General features: G+C 53.6%; 1 protein-coding gene across 1 annotated transcript; it reads right to left on the bottom strand.

Annotated features, from left to right (window-relative positions):
- Positions 1–1,173: 1,173 nt before the first annotated feature.
- On the bottom strand, positions 1,174–13,605 carry CPLX2 (complexin 2). Its single transcript, XM_004428500.3, has 4 exons — positions 13,484–13,605; positions 6,414–6,532; positions 6,104–6,279; positions 1,174–5,398 (listed from the first exon to the last, which is right to left on the bottom strand). Exons 2-4 carry the CDS (start codon positions 6,442–6,444, stop codon positions 5,201–5,203), a joined length of 405 nt encoding a protein of 134 aa, XP_004428557.1. The 5' UTR covers positions 6,445–6,532; positions 13,484–13,605; the 3' UTR covers positions 1,174–5,200.
- Between the last annotated feature and the right edge of the window lie 6,905 nt (positions 13,606–20,510).

Raw genomic sequence — 20,510 nt, forward strand, 5'->3', positions numbered from 1 at the left:
CGAGCAGGACCCCATCTACTCCTCACACCTGCAGAGGTCAGAGCAATTGCTACTGTCCCATTTCACTTGGGAGCAAACACTCAGAGGGGTTAAGAGGCTCGTTCAAGACCACTCTGCTGGCAGATGGAACCCACCAGCAAACCCAGTGCTGTCTGAGCGCTCAGCCCTGGTGCTGTGTCGTGTGAGCATAGCAACAAACTGCTGTGGGCAGGGGCCGGGGGCTGTGTCGGGGTGGGCTTCACACAGGAGGTGACATCTGTGCCGAACTTTGAAAAGTTAGAAGGATGCACCAGGAGGGGAGGGTATCATTCGTTCCAGGCAGAGGGGACAGAACATGCAAACATGAAACAGCATGGTATGTGTGGGGACCGGGGGCACTTGGAGCAGAGTTGGGTGTGGGTCAGACCTAGCAGGCTGGGCCATATCACATAAGGCCATCTGGACAGTCTTGGTGTTATCCTGCAGGTCATCGAAGGGTGTTGGGCAGGGGAGTGACGTGGTTACATTGAGTCTTTCGGGTGAGGGAGAGGACGGCAGGGAAGAGGTAGAGGCTGGGAGACCAGTGTGTGGGCGGTGGGAAGTGCCTAGCTAAGCGGAGAGAAGATGAGGCCTAGCTTAAGTCAGGGCAATGGCTGGGGGCAGCCGAGGGAGGAGGGGGTTCTGGTCTGGTCCTGGCTCCTCAGCAAGGCCTGGGAAGTGTCTGTGTCAGGACCAGCGCTGAGTGGTGCCCTCTCTGTGTCTCGAGCCTGCTGCGCGCTGCCTGGCAGAGTAGGAACTTGATGGATGTTGGTGGGATGACCAATGGCAGACCTTTGCTCATGCATGTGACTTGGCTGCGTGTCGAGATGCCACGCCCTGAGGAACTTGGGGGGAATGTGGCCAGAGACGGGGTGTGGGTGTTGTGGCCGGGCTGGACCACCAGCTCATGGGGTTGTGCAGTTGGCTTTGGCAGGTGGGGGTGGGTGGGCCTGAAGCTCTGGAGCCAGCTGCCACTCTAGCCTTGATTGATTTCTGGGGTCATTTCCACAGTGTCCTGGCCAGGAGCGAGGGTAAAACTGAAGGTTTTCTGGGGCCTCCTGAATTCCGTGGGTTGGCCTCCTCTCCTCGGCTGGGCCCCATGTAGCTGTGGTGGAGCTGAAGGACAGAAGAGGACAGGCAGACCAAGAGCTGCTGTACATGGTCTTCTCTTTGTTGTCACGATTGGTTTGGTACATCTTAGCATCGCGTCATACAAAGGGGGAGCAACAGCCATGGCTTTTGGTCAGGTTCGGGGGGCGTGAGGGGGATCCCTCCCCTCCCCCAGGCACTGACACATTTAAAGGAAGCAGAGCAACAAGGACACAGCACAGATGTGGGAAAGGGATTGCCCCGCACGAGCAGGATGGTCGTCCTCACCTGGGTCTCACTAGGACCCCCGCCCCACCCGAGGGCCTGCATGAGCACCTCCCATTCTTTCCCCGGCGAAGAGGGTGGGCAACAGGCGCAGGGAACGTGTGGGGGAGGCATGTCCTCAGGCCTGGGAGATGTCCCCTCATCTGAGCCAGTCGGACCCCCAGCCCCCCTGTCTAGTCAAGGGCCTGCAGGACCCCAGAAAGATGGAGCAGTTGAGGGGTGGGGGTAGACAGCCCTGCCAGCTGGGTGCCGGGGGCTCTTGGGGCTGGGGGTCTGCCCCATTTCACTCTAGCCACAAGCCTTTGGGGGGGCTGCTTTGCCCACCAGCTGCCCCACCTGAGGGGGACTGGGGTGAAACACTTCTGTTCTCTGTCTCTCTTTCCCCTTCTCTCTCTCTTTCCCGTTCTCTCTCTCCCACACACACACCTGGGAGGGTCTCTTGACTTCCTTGCATTGGAGGAGACCCCACACAGCTTTGCCGTTAAGGACACCTTCTAGGAGCTTCTAGACTTGGAACAGAGGATGTCCACGTGTGGAAATCCCGGCCTGTCGCCAGCGCCCAGCGCGGGAGATCCAGAGAGGCCTTCTCCCTTCACTCTGGCGGTGAGCTCGCAGGCACACAGCAGGCGGCGGCCTCCCTGCAGGCACACATGCCCACACTGGGCGGTGCACACTCCCTTGCATTTTGTTCTGTTGTTACCCATGCACAATGATTGCTCCTTCCTATTTCCCTAGCTCGGGGATGTCTCCTTTATACGTTGTGTGTGTGCGGGGGCTGAATTCTGGGGCCACTCCCTCCCTGCCCCTGCCTCCTAAGTGTGTCAGGTGCACATTGCCCCATTTGTGCACGACACACTCACCTCCCTCCCATCCAGTGGACCACACACTCCTCCTGCCCCAGGTACATCATGTGAATATCCCTTCCCTGCTAAAGCATCCCACACATATTTTGTGCCCCCCTTAAGTGTGTTGCACACGACATCCTCTCTGGGCCACACATTAGCTTCTCTCCACAGTCAGGTCTGTGTCAGGAATGACAGTCATCGCGTCCCCCTGGACCCAAGAGTGATCACCTGGCAGTTGGAGCCAGGTATGCTCCAGGCAGAAACTCCCCCCTTGTTCCCATCTCCAGGAAGACCTCCAGTCCTGCTGCTTGAGAGCAAGCTGGGGAAGTCGGGAAGAGTCTGGGACTTGCACCAGACTAAGCCAGCCAGCCTGGAGGGCACTATTATATGGGAAAAGCCCTGAGCCCGCTTGGGGGGTGCAGAGGGGCTGTGAAGACCAGCAGGGATGCCCTCTGAGGGTCTGGGGTCCCTCAGGCTCCCCTGGGATATATCGTATGGCTAGGTTCCCCTGATCATGTGGAGCTCCCTGGCCTCGGTCTCCGCTGCCCATCTGGCACTCTCTGTGCCCTGGCACCACCTTCAAGGTCTGTGAGCCCTTGTCAAGGGGGAGACCTTTCTGAACACTTGGGATCCACTCCTGTTTCCAGGTGGGGCTCATACACAGGGTCTGGGGAGGCCTGGGGTCCCTAGAGTGGGCCCTGCCTGTCTCTGTCCCAGGACCCCAGGGCTCTAGAGAATGACCATCCTGCCCAGGATAACAGACACAAACAGACGAGCAGACAACAGGGCTGCGAGGTGGCTCCCCATCACAGACACGGACATGGGCCCCCTGGGGGGCAGGACACAGGGGCACCGGGGAGGGGATGGGGCGGGGGAGAAGGGCAAGTCCAGGGAGCTGGCGCTGCTGAGGCCCTGCTCCCCAGAGAAGGGATAGACCAGGGGACTTTTCTGGTTCCCTAAACATATGGATTGTGTTGTCTCATCTTTAAAGTATTGCAGTCTAACTGATATGGCTTTAACTATTGGAAACGGACAGAGGAGACACTTGTCTCTCTCTGAAATAAAAGCATAAATCCACTAAAATTGAAAACCTGCAGAATGCAAACTGGGGCCAATGGGGCAGGGGCTTTGAGGGCAGGCAAGTCACCCCCTCCCTGGCCCCTGCTTTTGGGGTTGGCCCTGGCGGGGGGCCAGCATGGCTTCTTGGGGCACTGCCTGGGTCTGTCACAGCAGACTTCTGAGGACTTCAGGCAGGAACCCCCCGAGGGCGGGGGGACTCTAGGCCAAGGACAAGGTCTCCTGTTGGATGTGACCACCTGTGACCAATGGTCTCGGGGCTGAGAGGGGGCATCTGACTCATGTTCTTTCTCCCCAAGCACACGTCCCTGCACACCACTGCCTTTTCAGACCGACACACACACACACAACAGTCTCAGCACTTCTGACAACTCTCTCACATACACACTTCTACAACCTCTAACACATACCCGTCACTCCTGACACACATGCTGTTTTGAAAACACATGCAGATACAAGCTAACACATGCCAGCTCTAACACACACGTGAGATGGTTAGCTCACACATATGACACAATCTCAACTCATACACACCACCTTACACAAGCCCACGTATGCAACGCTGCCTAGCATACACAGTCTCTAACACAGGGATATGATGACCAACACAGATACACGATCTCAAGACACACACACTCTAACCATACACATATATGTACACTCTCTGGACACACAATTGCTGATGCAGTCTCTGCTACACACACTCGTGCATGAATGGACACACACTTTCCTCTCTCATGTGCTCCATGGCCCCCCAGTTCTCACACAACCAATTGAGCAGGAGGCCTTGACAACTTTGGGGGTGAGGGACAAATGCCAGTCTCACTCATCCCAGAGGAGAGTTTGTTCTTGGCCAATGAGAAGAATGGACAGAGGCCTCTGTTAAGTGGGAACTGGCTTCTCCCCAGAGGCTTGGGGCTTTGGCCAGGTAGGGTCCTCCTGGGGAGCATGGGGCTCTAGAAACACATGGACAGGACAGGGTGGGGAAGAGGGGTGGATAGAAATGGGGGCAGCTTGGCTGCACCAAGGGGAGGCTCCCATGGCATGGGCCATCACTGCCCAATGGCTCCGAGTGTTTTCTGGGGGGGCCTGGGCAGCCCCTCAGCTGGGCAAGCTGGGCCCAGCCTGGCAGTGGGGCACCAGGACCTAAGTGGAGTGGGGGGAACAAGGGGCTGCCCTACCCGGGGACCCTCCACAGATGAGTTAAAGTCCAAAGAGGATCCGTTTGGAGGGACTGGCTTGGCAGGGGCTATACCTCTTCTGGTGGGGGCTGGGGGAGGGGTGCTCCTGGGCTGGGTGTCATCACGGGGATGGAAGAATAAGAGCCCCAGCCTCCTGCCCAGACCCAGGCCCGGCCAGAATACAGTGGGGCCTCTCAGGGCAGGGCCCTTGCAGGGCAGGCTTACCCTGACTCCCTTCCTCAGAGCCAGGCCATTCAACGCCCCTGCTCTGACCTGGGTGTCAGAGGCCAAAGGTCAGCATGCTGGGCAGGGCTGGAATGTGTCATTACTTTGGCTGGCTGGGGACGGTGGTCCTCCTGGCAGTGGGGCACATGAAGGAATGTAGGGGGGTTACTACACTAGCACGGACTTGAGGCTTCTGGAGGGGCCCCCCTTGCCTCCCACACTGGGTTCAATGCCCCCTTCTGGGGAAAAGCTGTCTTCACTTTTTCTAGCAACTTGGGAGTGAGGTGAGGGCTGGATCCCTGGGATGAAGGGGTGTCAGGGAGTGCTCAGGGGGAGAAGCCCCTGGCCAGGGAAGGGGAGCAGAGGCCAACTGAGGTTTTCCCCTTCAGAACTGAGACTTAACTGAAAGAAAAAAAAAGAAAAAACCAAAAAAAAAAAAAAAAAAGTAACAAGGGGAGTGGGGGCGGGGCAGGAGGCTGGTTACTTCTTGAACATGTCCTGCAGCGGCCCAGGCAGATATTTGAGCACCGTGTCCAGGATGCTCTCCTCCTCCTCCTCCTCCTCGTCCCCGCAGCCCGCGGGGATGGCCTTCTTGGGCCGGGTCAGGCTTCCCTCGCAGGGCTGCTCCAGGGCTGCCTTCTCCTCAGCCTCCTTCTCCTCCTTCTTCTTCAGCCCATACTGGGGAGGGGAGGGCAGAGATGAGCGTGAACGACGAGGACTGGGCCTCAAGGTCATGCAGACTCGGCTGCGGCAGCTCATGAGAACTCCCAAGCATCAGTCCTCTCATCACAAAGTGGGGATAAGGACACCCTCCTTGTAGGACTGGGCCTGTCCTCAGTAGGTGCTCAATGAGAGACAGTCGATTTTCTTTTAAAATCGACACTTGCTCATAATAACTTCTCTGCACCTTTGAAATCCCCTGAGATCTGAAAACTGAAAGTTCTCCCATATGTTTGGGGCCAAATTTCGGTGACAAAACCAGACTGGAACTGATGGAAGGCTACTTACAGCCTTGATCTATGGCAGTGGTGGGACCAGACACGTGGTTGATAACAGTAACAGGTGCTCAGGGCACTGCGGTACTTTCCAAAAGCCCCCACTTCTGGATTCTAAACATATTTGGTCTCTGGGGTTTCGGGTATGAGATTGCGGACCATAGCAGCAAACATTAGGGAGCACTTCCTATGTGCATTATCGTGTTCAATCCCATAACGATTCTTGAGGGAGGTGTTCCTGCCACACCCATTTTTCTGATGAGGAGAGTGAGGCTTAGAGAGAGAGCTAGTCTAAGGTGAGAGCTGGGACTCAGGGGAGCCCGAGGCTTGGGTTTGGGGGGCCGTTTTACCCCCGTGCCCCGCCCTGGCGAGGGCAGGCGGTGCTGACCTTGTCTCGGATCTGCTGCCGGACCTTCTCTCGTTCGGCCTCCATGCGCGCGTGCTTGGCCTTGCGCTCCTCCTCCTGCTGCCGCAGCGCCTCCTGCCGCTCCTCCTCCTTCTTCTGCGCGTCCGGGTCCTTCTCCTCCTCTCCCCCCAGCATCTTCCCCATGTCCTTGGTGGCCCCTGCGGGGGATGGGTTGGGAAGGGAGAGGGCGGGGTCAGGGCGGGCCAGGGCTGGGGATAGAAGGGCCTGGTGCGCTGAGCCCCCTCCCACCTGGGTTGGAACCCCAGTTGCGGGTGAGGGGTGCGGGGCTCACCTCCAAGGGCCTGCTTCATGACAAAATCCATGCCTACGACTGCGGTTAGCGTGCCCTAGCCCGCAACTGAATTTGCATGCAGCGCTCCCGGCAGGCCTGCCTCGGGGAGATGTGGCAACCTGCAAAAGAGGTTGGGGGTCAGGTGGGAGGGGCCTCTGCACAAGCAGGGCGATGGAGTTACACAGACGGCGGCCACCCCCTGGTTCAGGCACCGGCACGTTAGTCTGAGGCCACGACCCAGTGAGGTGGTACCGCGGGGAAGGAGCTGGAAGGGGGCAATTTCCTGAACAGTACCTGTGTGCTGCCAAACGGCTTGTGATCCCCATTTTAAAACCTTCATTTGACCGTATTGCTTTAATTGGGTTGAAGCCAGGAGGGTTAGAAAGAACCTGGAATTGGAGTCGGGCAGAGCTGGGTTCTAATGCCACCCTGGCTGCTTATTTACCATGTGACCTTCAGCCCGTTACTGAACCTCCCTGAGCCCCCGTTTCCTCCTCTCTGAGGCAGAAATGGCAGTGCCTCCTTTCCCAGGGCTACTGTGGAGACTGGAGAGAATCCAGCCTGGGCCACTGGATGAGCCCCTAGAGCGAAGGAGCCTGTGCTCCCGCCCCGCCACAAACCAGAGGCGGGGGCTGGGGGAATGGGAACAGCCAGCGTAGAGGAACACATCCAGACTTCCGAAATTAGATAAAGGGAGAAATCAGTTATTTTTATTGCAGCGTACTGTAAGTTTTGTGTTTTATAGCTTAATATTGATTTTTATTTTGAATTACACGTGGGAGGTTGGAGACATGATAATCTTCTTGGGGCTTAGGGCCTTTACAGTACCAAGCTCTGGCCTTGGAAGCACTCAGCTTATGTTAGTCCTCCTTCCCGTCTCCCTAAATCACCGACTTTCAGTTTTTATTTAATTTTTATTGTTATTTTTTTGCCTCAGAAGATTTTCTCCAAATAAAATCTTAATGGGAATCTCAATATGCAAAATATATCAACGTGGCACTGTTCCAGTGTTGGGGGAGGAGGAGGAGGGCCGAGAGCCTGGAGCCTCCGGCCACCCTGGGCTACCTTCTTACCCACTTCTCCGCATCCCTGAGGCTTTGAGCCCCGATGCTCTAACTCTTAGAGATTTCCTTTTTATTTTAACCAGTTTCACTGGTTCTCTCATAGGCAGAGCCACCACAAATCCCTTCTCAGGTGTGGATGGGGACATCCCTGAGCTATCCAAAGTGTGACGTAGCTTGATGGTCAACTGAGTCCAGGCCTGCTCCCAAGGCCGTTCATCCCACATAGCCTTGGGGTCTTTATGATTTGCTAGGAGGAAAAGGCGGTCCTGGGAAATGGTGGCCGAGAAGCCAGGCCAGATCTTGCAACTAGGTTGAGTTCAAGGTCACTGGATGTTTGTTGATGACGGATTTTCCTCATTTCTTTCAAAACGAGAAAACATATCGGCAGACTGAGATCTTTCCATAAATGGGTTCCGATAGTTTATTTGAGGACTTCTAAACGATCAGAACACCTGAGAGGTTGTTTTGAGGAGAGAAAGTCAGGATGAAGTAGAAAAGCATCCCCAGGGGCTTTGGCATCAGACACTCCTGGCTTCAGTACTCGTTGGCTGTGGCTCCCTGGGAAAGCTTCGGTTTATTCCCTGCAAATGGGGAGTATTAAGCCAACCCTTGTTTTGATGTTTGAAGGAGAAGAGAAGATACTGGTCAAGTGCCTGGTGTGTAGCAATGCTCATTAATGTTCGCTATAGCAGACTGCATATTTATGAGGACATGCCAAAAAGGAACAGGATTTCCAGGAAATGCGGGAGAACCCACTCTGACCCAGATTTCGGAGTTTGAAGGCAGCTCAGCTAAGTCAATCAAGATGTTTTCCTTTGACTCAAAACATTGCAAAAAGACTGCATTTCTAAGAACAGGAAATGAACCATTTAATAATCAAATGATTTCAGGAACTATTGGGTTCCTCTTTTGTGTTTACGTGCAGCTCAACGAATTGCCAGGTGGTGGTGGAGGATGCAGAACTCTAATTTGAGATGTTTCAAATTGGTCCACAGGGCGCCTGGGCTTTAGGTCCAGCCTCGTCCCTAACTTGCTGCTCTGACAAGTCTCTCTGCTGGGCCAGATGATCCTCCGGGCCCTTTCCCCAGGGCTTCTGCTGGAGCAGTTCTGCAGCATTTGAACTTCTGGCCACTCCACTGCCTCCTCAAAGCCCTCTCCTCTCCTGGTTCTGTGACTCAGTCCTTGCTTTTCCCCATCTTCTACTGCTCTCTCTTCTCCGGCTTCTTCCTCTCCCCTCCTCTTCCTCTCTCCCCCTCCCTCTCTCTCTCTGTCTCCTTTGCTGGCTCCCTTTCTTCCTCTTGTCTCTTCAATAAACATGTTCCCCAGAACTCTTACCTCAGTCCCTGCCTTTCTTTCCACACTAAACTTTCCTTGGGGAAACTCATCCTTTCTAGGGGTTTTAATGACCACTGACACTGATGACACCTAGACGTCTTATCTGGGCTCCAGACTCCTATATTCATTCATCCAGCAAGTATTAGTTGAGCACCTACTATGTGTCAGGCAGTGTGTTAGGCACTGAGGACATACCAGTGAGCAAGACAGACAAAGTCCTGCCCTCATGCAGATTACATTCTGGGGTGTGTGGGAAATAGGCAACAAAGACGTCAACAAATACATTTGCCTTCCTCTTGCACACCTCCCCCAGAATGTCCCATGGGCACTGCTCAAACTCAACATGCCATCTCTCTATCACTAAACCATCTCCTTCTCCAGATTTCTCTGCTTCCATGCATTCATTCAGCAAACACTGATTACCAACACCCCCAATAAGCAAAGTACTTCTGCTCAAGGCCTGAGTCCTCAAGATGTAAGAGTGCTTACATCTCTTACATCCCTGTTGCTCCAGGTGCCTCCTATTCAGAGCCTGCTGGGATTATTTAGCTGAGCTTCTTGGGTCCACCCCAAAGTCCTGCTGCTGATCCCCACATGGTCCTCTCAGCTGTTAAGCAATTTCTTGTTCACTCTGTCGAGACTCCCCTAACCAATTTCTCAAGGCCTAATCTACTGCAATCCCATCCCTCTCAGCAGTGAGTTCTTTCCCACTTCATGTGGTGCAGTGGAAGGCTCATGAGCTAGGGGGTCCGGCACATCTGACTCGGATCCTGAATTTGCTACTTTTTAGCTATGTGATAATGACGTAAATAATTGACGTGAATAATTGACGTAACCTCTCTGAATCTTGGTCTTCTTTATAAAGTGAGAATTATAATACCACTTTGAAGGGTTAGAAATAATCCTTGGAATGTGTTTGGCACATGATGAGGGGCTCAGTAAATGGTGGCTATTGTCATTATCAAAATGACTAATGCCAGCTGGTGTGAGCTCCTGCAACCTCCCCTCCCAGCTCCCGAGGAAGAGGTCCCCTTTCTTCCCCCTGAAGCCAATCCCTCTGCCTGTGCTCCAGATTTTCTCTCCCTAAGCCTCCTCCTTGACCCATCATCGCTTCCTCTTCCTCAGGTTTCCATTTCTTCTCCATAGGTCTCTTTTATCCCCTTCCTTCTCCAACTCCTGCTCTGAACCCCACCGTTCCCTTAATCTCTGCCCTCTAACTTCATGATGGAGGAGTCTCCACTTGGTGTCTCCACTTCTTCACCTTCCAGTTAAGCCCTCCAGCTCTGTGAGATCAGAGATCTGCTGCCTCTGCACTGCCCCCAAAATTGCCCTAGTCAGAGCTGCCACAGGCTCCAAAACGCCAGACCCAGGAGCGTTTCACAGCGCTCCTCCTCTATCTTTCCACAACATCAGATGCTGATGATGACCCCCTACCCCACCACTGCCACCCTCCACCCCTCCATCCCTCCCCTCACCTGCTTTTCTCAGCCTTCTTCTTGAATCTCCTGAATTCCATGACCTAGCACTCTGCGGGCTTCATCCTACTTGTCAGACACGTCTTCTCTCTCTCCTTGGCTGACTCCTTTCCAAAATGTAGATGTTCTCCAAGCAATCTTTCCCTCTCCTCTCCCTCCCACTGCCCCTCCCTCCCCCACCGTCTCCGCTGGGAATCTCTCCTACCCGCGTTGGTTTAGTGCCCTTCTTCAGCCACAGATAACTCTTTCTCTCTCCCCAAACCTGCACATTTGACTCTGCTGGATATTGTCACTTGGATAATCTCAAATTCAATCTGTCCAAAGATCAGTCTCATTCCTGCATCCCCCACTTGACCGTCTTTTCCTCCAGCATGCCTTGTTCCAATTGCCTCCACTGAAATCTCCAGAGTCAGCAAATTCTTCACTCACTCACTAACTCACACTACACATATTCTTTGAGCACCTACTCTCTGCCAGGCACTGTTCTGGGTGCTGGGCAGCGGCAGGGAACAGGCAGTCCCAGTACTGGCTCTCACAGCATTCGGTGAGCTGGGAGGCAGATGCTGGACAAACCCACACAGGGAGTCGGTGAGTTACAACTGGGATAGGGTGCTGAGAGAGAAGTCTGGAGACTGTGGCTTCACGGTGCTTCCTGCATCCACACCTCCCTCTCCTATGGCTGCTGATGCCTCGGTTGTGGCCTCGAGGTTCTGGATTTGTGCATAACCTCTAACTCTGTCCCTCCTTTAGCTCTTATCCATCCTCCACATGGCTGTCTGATTAATCTTCCTAAAGGGTAGATCTGCTCATGCAAACACACCCTGCAATGGCTCCCCATGGCCTTGTTAAACTGACTAGAGTCCTTCTGCTGACCTTCAAGTCCTACACAGTCTAGCACCTGCCTGCCTTGCCATTCATTTCCCATCCCTTGCTCGTGGCTCTGCTTCCACTATACCTCAACACATATTCTTTCCAAAAACCCCTGGGCATTTGTTCATGCTGTTTCCACAGTCTTGCAACTTCTTAACGTCATCTCTGCCAGTTTAAATCCTGGCTCCACCACTTACTAAGTGACCTTGAACAAATGACTTAATCGTTTCTCATCTGTAAAATGAAGACAATACCTATGCCCAAGATGTGTTGTGAGCATTAAATGAGAGAATGCTCAGCCCAGTGTTTGGCACATAGTAGGTGCTCAGTACATATTAGCTATCATCATCATCATCATTGTTATCAGCATCATTATCAGTAGCAGCAGTATTAATTTTCAAAGATTTCTGTCAAACATCACTCGCTCCATGAAATTTCAGGGATCTCCTCCATGAGATGTGACGGTGTCCTCCTCTTCTGAGACCCATGGCACTTTCTAGGGCAGCCTTGCCTGCCTCCAGCTCGTGTGCCCTGTCTGCCTAGGTGTCTTTCTCTTCTTGGTCACCCTGAGCTCCTCCGGGGGCAGGGCCTGTATCTGGTGCATTTCTCCTCTCCCAGAGTCTGCGACATCTCCTGGTTCACGGTGGCTCCTCAGGACATATTTGCTGGATTGAATTTAATGTTGTGTGTCAGCGAGTATGTGAGAGTATACGCATTCAAAATGTGATTGTGCGTTTCTAACTGAACTTAGGCATTGTGTGAGTCTGCGTGAGCGTGTGTGCGGGCGTCTGTGTAGATATTTTGCCATATGCCTGTAGGAGTGGTGAGGTCCGGCAGTGTTGCGAGCCGTTGAGGATTTTGACCAGACCGCTAGGAGGCGCTCCTCAGCGGGTCTGCGGGAAGCCTTGGTCTATCCCTGCGAGGGAAGGGGGGTGGTGGTGGTGGTGGTAGTGGGGATGCTGGGTTGGGGGCGGGGAGAGGGAGATGGGGTGGGGGAGGGATGTTGCAGCAGCACCAGGTTTCCGTGCCTCCAGGGCGCCCAGGACACAGGGCGCGTGCGTCTTCAGCGTTCCCTCCCAGACCATCCCAGCCCGAAAGCAGCGGAGGCACCTCCTCAGGCTCGGCCGTCTGAGCCCCAGGCGGGTTTCGGGACTGGGGCCCACCATCTGACAAGCAGACTCAGGCACCTGCAGTGTTTGTCCTTGTCGCTGTTTTTCTGTTTTTTATGGCTCAAGTCCGGGCTATATTCACTGCAACTCAATTCAACACACATGTGCTTTTTGCAGGGGACCCTAGGCTAATGGCGATGGCAGAGACAGCGGATGTCCCTCTACCCCCATCTCACCCCCCAGCACTCCTCTGGAAGGGAGAAGCACTGGGGGAGGGGAAGGGGCAGTGGAGGATGGGAGGGGTAGAGAACCGGCTCTCGCAGAGGAGCGGAAGTGGCGAGGGCTTTGCCGTTTCCCCTGGTGAAGAGGGGACAGGAATCCTGGCGCCCCTCTCCCGGTTCCCCGCGGAGACCAACACAGCCAGCAGCTCTGCCCCGGAGCTCTCGGGTGGCCACTGAGAGCTCCCCTCCCCCCAACACACATAGCTCCAACCCCAAGACCCAGCCCGGTCTCAAACTTTGCTGGGGGAGGGGGCAGAGTGGGGCGGGCGAGGGCTTAGAAGAGATCGTTCCTAACGACCCCTGGCAGCGGACGTGAGCTGCCCAAACCTCGGCTCCCCTCCTCCGAGGACAGAGTCTCCCTGGCCCCCCACTCCTAATCGACGTTCAGGTTCTCCTCCCCTCCACCTTCGGTCTGTCCGCCCCCCTCCCGCCACCCTCTGACTCACTCCGGGAGCCCGACTGTACCCCTCGGGGGCGGCTCCCTCCTCCGGGGCGAAGAGATCCCTGGGGGCTTCGGGTTAACCACGGCCTGAAGTCGCTTAGATCGACGTCCCCCACCCCCACCCCTGAGAGCTCGGAGTTGTTATCTAGGTTCTGACTTGAGTCTCCTGCCGCCCTCGGAGCGGTCCTGGCTCTCCAGGAGCCGGGCAGTTTCGGGCTTCCGCCCGGGGGTCTCCTCCCTTCACTCCCTTCCCTCCGCCTGCTCGCTTCCCCCTCGCGGGGAGCTGTCCTTTCAGCACCACGGCGAGCGCGCCGGGAGGGTCCCTGCTGCCGCCGCGCAGCCTCCCGTTCCCGCGCCCGGGCAGTCTTGGGGAGCTGTCTCCCCAAAAGCCGTACTCCCCAGCTTCCCGGGCTGTCCGGCGGCCTCGAGGCGAGAACCGGGACCCTCTTGCCCACAACGCGGCTCCGCCCTCCCAGCCCGCGGCCAGCACCGACCTGGCGGTCCCCGCAACCGTCTGAGCCACTGCAGGGCTCCGGCCGACTGAGCGAGGCGGTTCCTTGTGCTATTCCAGCTCCCGCCGCCGCCGCCTCGTGCAACTCCACCGGGCGAGCTGGGGCCGCGGCTGCTGCCGCGGGCGGCTGCCGGAGGCGCCCTCCAATCACGCCCCTCAGCCAGGCCCTGACGTGCTACCGCTCCCCTTCCAGATGGGAAATTCAAATCCTTCTCTCTCTCTCTCCCTCCCTCCTCCCTCCCTCTTCCCCTCTCTCCCCTCTCTTCTTCCTCCCCTCCCTCTCCAATTCCCATTCCCCTTCTTTCCTCCCCTCTTTTCTCGCTCCACTCCCCTTCCTCCTCCACCTTTTGCTGCCCCCTTCCCCTTGCAGACACTCCGACAATTCCCCCCGCAGCCACCTGTCCTGGCCACAGCTCTTAGGACCACAAGCCTGCTGCTTCAATGCCCCTCAGGGCAGTGGGGGTCAGGGGATGGAGGAAGGGTTCTTCAAGCAGAACTGAAGGGTCTGGAAAGCCCCCTCTTTGATTCCTCCAGGCAGAATTGGTTACATCCTCCTCAGAGCTCCCACCACCCCTAGACACACCCCTGCCTCAGGGTCCCTGTTCCTCTGTTTGCATGCCTCTTGCTTCTGAGCTCCTACAGAATGGGATCAACATCAGATCGTCTTTGCAGGCCCTCAGCATTGTGTCCTGCTGCAGGACACAATGAGTGTCTGCAGGAGCACTCAAGAAACATTGATGGAGCACTCATGTGAGTGAGGCCTGATAGGGGTGAGTAAGCCTCCATGTGGACCCAGAGGGAGAAAACTGCTGCAAAATTGCAGTGGACCTTAGATGAGTCACTTGACAATTCCTTCTAGATATGATATCCTGTGGAGAAGAAGGAGTCCTTTGGCAAACTTTGTTCTAGAAGACCATTTCTTTTTCTCCTATGCCCAGGGAAGAAAAGAGACCACCGAGAGGCAAGGCAACATCTACCCCCACCCCCAGCCTTTCCTGCTCCTCTCATACTCATTTTTCATTTTATTACTGTCTCCTAATGAGCTCCATTCTGCCTGCCATCTTTTGGCTCTAAATACTTCCTTTAATCCAGCCCTATTTGCAGGAAAATGGCTTTGGAGAGGAGGGGCCTTGCACCAGGTCTTTGAAAGATTTGCAGGAGCTTATGCATCAGTCAGGGTTATGTCAGAGTGGAGATGACTTCTGCTTCTGTAAGGGGATGGCTTCCTTCCAAGAAGGGAGCAGCAAGAGCTGCAGAAGGACAGGATCTGGGAGAGGAAGGAGGCGTGATTTTGTTCCAACCAGGGGAGACTATTCACTATTCCTTTACATATGTTCACAGCAGAGGCCTCAAGGTGGGGGGCCCACAAGTCAGAGGCTACTGGTGGACCCACCCTCCTCACCCAGAGAGTCACCTTCTGAAGCTCATCTCTGTTCTTCCCTTACAGGCTGTGGGGCTGGGTATTGGGAAGGCCCTTCCTTTATGTCTGAGTTCTCTGTTTCATGCTGTCTTGGCCCATCAGCCTGCTCATTCTTTATTTTTCTTCCCTTTTCTGAAGCAGACACTAATGGAGGAGGGCAGAGGGGAGGCTGTTTGAATAGAGGGACTTAGACTTGCCACTAATGCCTGAGGGGAGTGCTGGGCAGGAAGACCTGACATCATGCCATTTCAAGAATCACAGTCCTCCTCTCTCTCTCCTTCTCCCTCCTTTCTCCCTGTTTCTAGAACAGAAGCTCTGTGAACAGGACCTGGCTGGCAGCACTCTAGTTACAATTGGGGTTTTTCCACAACAGGCATTGCCTTTGACATGGATGTTGACCAAACTGGCCTCGAAACCCAACTTAGCCTTCAGAAGAATACTGGGCTCAGTTCTGGGCACCAAAATTTAAGAATTTAATAAGCTTGAGTATGTTTAGAAGAGAAGGGAGTGGTTTGGTGGTGGGCATCTGGAAATCAGGTCCAATGAGGGAAGGTTGAAGGATTTGAGGATGTTTCACCTGGAGGAGAGGATGCTGAAGGGGCATTAGCTCTTGGAGGGCTGGCAAGTTTTTGCAGTTTGTAATTCCAGCCCTTAGCATGGTGCCTGCAAAGTAGGTGCTAAGGAAATGCTTGTTGAATGAGTAAATGACCATTGCAAGGAAAGAGGAGTACTATTGTTTTTACTTGTGATAAAGACAGAATTAGGGCAATGGGGGAAAGGTAAAGGGAGACAGACAGAAGCTCTGAGGGGAAGAACCTTCTACCAGTTGGAGCTGTCTAGTCATAGTTGGATGCCTCATGTGACGACGTGAGTTCCCCATCCCTGGAAGATGGCAGTTGGGTGGCAGGTGACAGCTAAAGTCCCTTTTGAACCCAAGCTTCTACGAGTCTATAAAAAACTGCACGAGCTGACATGAATCATGTCTAGCTGCAGAAAATCCTACTGGTGAATAAAAGGACAGTTCAGTCAAGTCTTGGTGGCTTCATCCTGTTGAATGATGAGGGGTAAATCATGACACTTTAGCCATTGATGCTTCCTATCGAAGAAGGAGGATGGAGAGATGAATTCTTGCTTCCTGTTCAGTGTTACCAGCCTGGACATGATTCCCAAATACTCTATTATCATTGCAGAAAAGTCACTAAATATGATAAGCATTTCTTAACTATTGCAATACTACTAAACATAGCAACCATTGGGCCCCCAGTATGTCTCAGGCGCTCACTGTGGTGCTTTGCGTAAAGCACTTTTGTTCACATAAACCCCTATTTTCACGATGGGAAAGGAAAGGCACAGGGAGATACAGTGAAAGAACCGATTCCAGCCCAGGCCTGCCTGACACTGAGCTCTGGGTCCTTCCACCACGCCGGGCTGCTTCTCTTCTGACACATCCCACAGCCTATGGAAATGTAACTTTTGCTCTGCAGATTTTTTTTATATTGACATTTATCGCCTTCCCTATTCTCCAGTTTCTTACTGGAAAAAAAAAAAAAAAAAACCTACCGTGAATTCACACCCAGATCGAGGTCCTCGTGTCACGTGTGTTGTCAACATTTCCTTCATCTCCTGCGTCTCCTGCATCCAGCCTGCTGCCAGCACCCCGCCCCGGCCTCGGCCCCTGCAGAGCCTGCTCTGTAGACAGCTTCTAAGAGTCGCCTGGTAAAATACGGACGTGGCTCTGCTTAAGGTGTCTTACCCTGGCTGGTGCTGAATTTCCACTTTTCTTTAGGAGCCGTAGGCTGGGGCAGGGGGCCAGATCTGAATGGACTTTTAAATGATATGTACATGCCTTGAATGTTCACTAGGAAGCCAGTCAAGAGCGCTAATGTCAGTACTTTGTGTGAGGATCAAGGAACAACGTGTGAGGAATGACAACTGTCACAGTCCATAAATGTGGTGATCAGCGAGAATGGTGCTCGTCCAAAGGTCAGCCCCTTTCTTCCCTGCGGTTGCCTCAGTCCCTCTGGAGGCCGAATGAAAGATGAAGGTGAGCTTGCCAGCTGGGCCTGCCCCTCAGCTGGGAGCTGAGCTGGTGGGTGCGGGGAGACCCTGGAGGCTCCAGCCGCTGACTCCACACCCTGCAGTTCTAGCTTGAGCCTGCAGGGGCAGAAATGGTCTTGGTTTGAGGGGGTGGCCACGTGCTGGAGGCAGAAACAGATTGTGGAGGTGGTATTCAGGGAAGGGCTCTAGGCCACCTTGCTCGCCTGATGAGTGCCTCCCCTCTTGTCACTGATGATGGCTAGGGCGCCATCACTGTCAGGGTGTGAGGTCAGGGTCCAAGTCTCTCTCCTTCAATGTGGAATGATGGTGTGAAGGCAAACCCACTAGTGTGCAATGGTGCATTTGTGTGTGTGCCCACCAGTGTGAGACCATGCAGCTGACAGTGGGCAGCATCCACATGGAGGAACACAGGTGCTAGTAGGGCAGGTGTGTGTCTGTCACCATGTGACTCTCAGTGTGTGCTGGTGTCTCCTTCCTGGTGGGAAGTGACTCTGGTGTGAGTGTATCATCAGGTGTTGAGCTAAGTGGCTGTTGTCAAAGTGGAATATGTCAATGGCATTGTGTGATGTTTCGGTTGTAAGGCAAAGATACCACATACAGCTGTGCAGGTTGTGCAGTGCACAACCGCAGAGGGCACCATTTACATAGACTGTGCCAGACGCAAAGGCTCTGGGGACATGTCACCATTTCTGTGTAATGGTGTATGTCTAAGTGTTGCTGTCAATGAGAGATGATAGGTGATAGGGTGTTACCATCAGTATGAAATGGTGCCACCATCGGCTGTAAGGGTGCAAATGTGTGTCACAGTGAACTGGCACATGTGTCACTGTCATTGTGTGAGGCAGAAGGGGTGTGTATGTGCAGCCAGGAGTGTGTCATCACCACTGGGCAGGCATACAGGCTAAATGTGTCACCGAGAGTGACTGATCCCTCCTTTTCCCTTCTCCCGCCACCAGAGAGGCCATTGGCAACCCAACCTGCTGGCTCCTGCCCAACCTGGGAAGCTGCAGAAACCTCTGGATTCTCCATTCTCCACTTCTGTTTCTCAGAAAGAGGGTCCTAGGCTCCCCATCTGAACCCTGACTCACTGGTGGTGCATAAGGTGTGTGTGTATGGGAACCTCCAGAGGAGCCCCTCCCCAGACCAGCATCTGCCTACCAGCTTCACAGAGGCCCTCCTCGCCTTTCCACCCATCCACACCCTCCCCAGATGCAGGCACATATTAGCATGTCAAAGCAGTCCTCTTCCAGCCCACACATTGTACCCTGGGATATCCCCACACAGTTAGCTCCCTCTCATTTTGAGCTTTCCTGAAACCTTGCATTTTCATGTCTGCCACACCAGTCTGCAGTTTCCCCACCATCCGGCACAGGGAGGATGTTTTGGTGATAAATCCTTTCTCCCTTGCCTCTGGTTCTTTTCTGAGCTCTCTGCTGTGACTTCTGCCTCCCCTCATCCAACCTCAGCCCCTCCAACTCTTCAGGATGTGGCTGGACGTCCCTGTCCGTCAGGAATTCTTCTCTGATAACCCTAGATGCTCATGTCACCCCTGAGCCAGGCAACGCACCCCACCAAGCCTCCTCATTTCTGAGTCCTAGAGCTCACTTGCTCAGGCACAATCGGTGCAGCATCAAAGCTTGATTTCTGTGTCCTCGGGAGGCTCTCCTTCCAGAATGTCCCTCCACCCTCATGACACTTGGTCCCTTTTCCCCTCCCCATGTGAAACCCGTGCTCAGAAGGATAGTCTTTACACCTTAGAATCCTGTCCTTGGGCATGTGGAAACAGAATAACAGAGTTCCAGAATGCTAGAATCATAAGCAAAAGGCCGTTTTAGAATCACAGAATCTAGAATGACAGGCTGTCTACAACACTATATATCCAAGAGGGGCCCACTTCTACTCAGAACCACCAGAATGGGAGACTTGCTAAAAAAAATTGCAGATTCTTGGGGCTGGCCTGGAGGTGTAGTGGTTAAGTTCATGTGCTCAGCTTCGGGGGCCCGGGGTTCGCAGGTTCGGATCCCGGGTGAAGACCTACACACCACTCGTCAAGCCATGCTGTGGCCGGGCGTCCCACATAAAATAGAGGAAGATGGGCCTCTATTTCCAGCGCCTAACAGATGTTAGCTCAGGGCCAATCTTCCTCAACAACAAAAAAATAAAAAATAAAAAACATTGCAGATTCTTGGGTCTCATCCCACATGGAATGAACCAAAATCTCTGAGCTGGGAGCCCAGGAATTTGGCCCAGGAATTGCTTACCAAGCCCCAAGGTGTTTTTGATAGCCTAATAGTTGAAAACCCCTTTCCTTGGGTCAATAGAATCTGAGAATCATATGATCCTGGGCCCTCATCTTACAGACAATCTGAATCATGGAATCAGAGGACATTTTAGGATTAATGGAAGCATAGACCCAACCAATTACACACATTCACTCACAACTTCAGAGTCTTAAATTCTATGAACATTCACATCTAGAATTGTGGGTGTGTAAGTGACCCTGGAGTGCGATTTTTTTCCTGTTCTAGGAGAAATTTTTCTTTTTCAGCCTCGCCGCTTCTTTTGGAAAGGAATGCTTTTTCCCCTGTCCCTTGAAGGGCTGCCTCCATGGTGTCGCCTACATTTGTGAAGATAAATGTTCTTTCCATCTTGGTGCAAAGGCAGCCGGCAGAACCCCTGCATTTAGGAAGCGAGTGAGGTGGAAAAGACTTCTACTTTCCATTTAGGACCAGCACACGCAGCCCACAAAGCAGATCATGCTCTTTGATAAGATAAATCTGAGGGGACGTTATTGCTGTTTTATTAAAGCAGGCCTATCTGAGGAACATGGACAACAAAGGTTAATAAGCTCGTGGAGATTCTGGTCAAGGAAATGAAAGAGAGAGAGCACCGAGGGGCAGCAGGGTGCTATTTTGGAGATTGATGGGCACGTGTGTGTGTGTGTGTGTGTGTGTGTTTGGGGGAGGAGTTGAGTGAAGGAGAGATGAAACATGCATAAAAAGCAAGGAAAATGCAATGACCATAAAAAGCAATGAACTTTCAGATCATCAAACCCAGTGTCCTCAATTTACAGATGGGGAAACAGAGGCCTGGAAAGGGGAAGGGACCTTCCCAATGCCACACAGTGAGTTAGTGAAACTCCTCACTCCTGGGTGAGGATTCCTTCCCTCTTATACTTGGCACACGGGCCCACATGTCTTAAAGTGCTTCCCGGGGGCCAAGCGTTGTTCTAGGAATGTTACGACGTCAGCCCTGTGAGCTGCACAGCAGCCCTCTATGGTGGAGATGTTTTCACTCAACCCTTCATTTATCAAACAAGTACGGAGGGCCCATGACACTCCAGCCATTCTCCCGTGCAGACAAAGATATCTAGGAAGTTTTGGATTTTCTTTTCCTCTCTTTACTCCGCAGCGAGAGATGCAAATACTCCACAGAGAGACAACACATGGACCAATTCACATGCTCAAGATTCCTTCCAATCGGAACCTCTGATTCGAAGGACTCAGAATACGAGTGGGGAGAGATGCCCGCA

This window comes from Ceratotherium simum, chromosome 4, assembly GCF_057802395.1.
Source record: "Ceratotherium simum simum isolate JZ-2026a chromosome 4, ASM5780239v1, whole genome shotgun sequence".
Lineage (NCBI taxonomy): Eukaryota > Metazoa > Chordata > Mammalia > Perissodactyla > Rhinocerotidae > Ceratotherium > Ceratotherium simum.

Coding starts and splice junctions, on each gene's coding strand:
- CPLX2 (XM_004428500.3), bottom strand. CDS start 6,444: ATGGATTTTGTCATGAAGCAGGCCCTTGGAG. Junction 6,280..6,413: donor CATGAAGCAGGCCCTTGGAG/GTGAGCCCCGCA, acceptor CATCCCCCGCAG/GGGCCACCAAGGACATGGGG. Junction 5,399..6,103: donor GGCAGCAGATCCGAGACAAG/GTCAGCACCGCC, acceptor TCCCCTCCCCAG/TATGGGCTGAAGAAGAAGGA.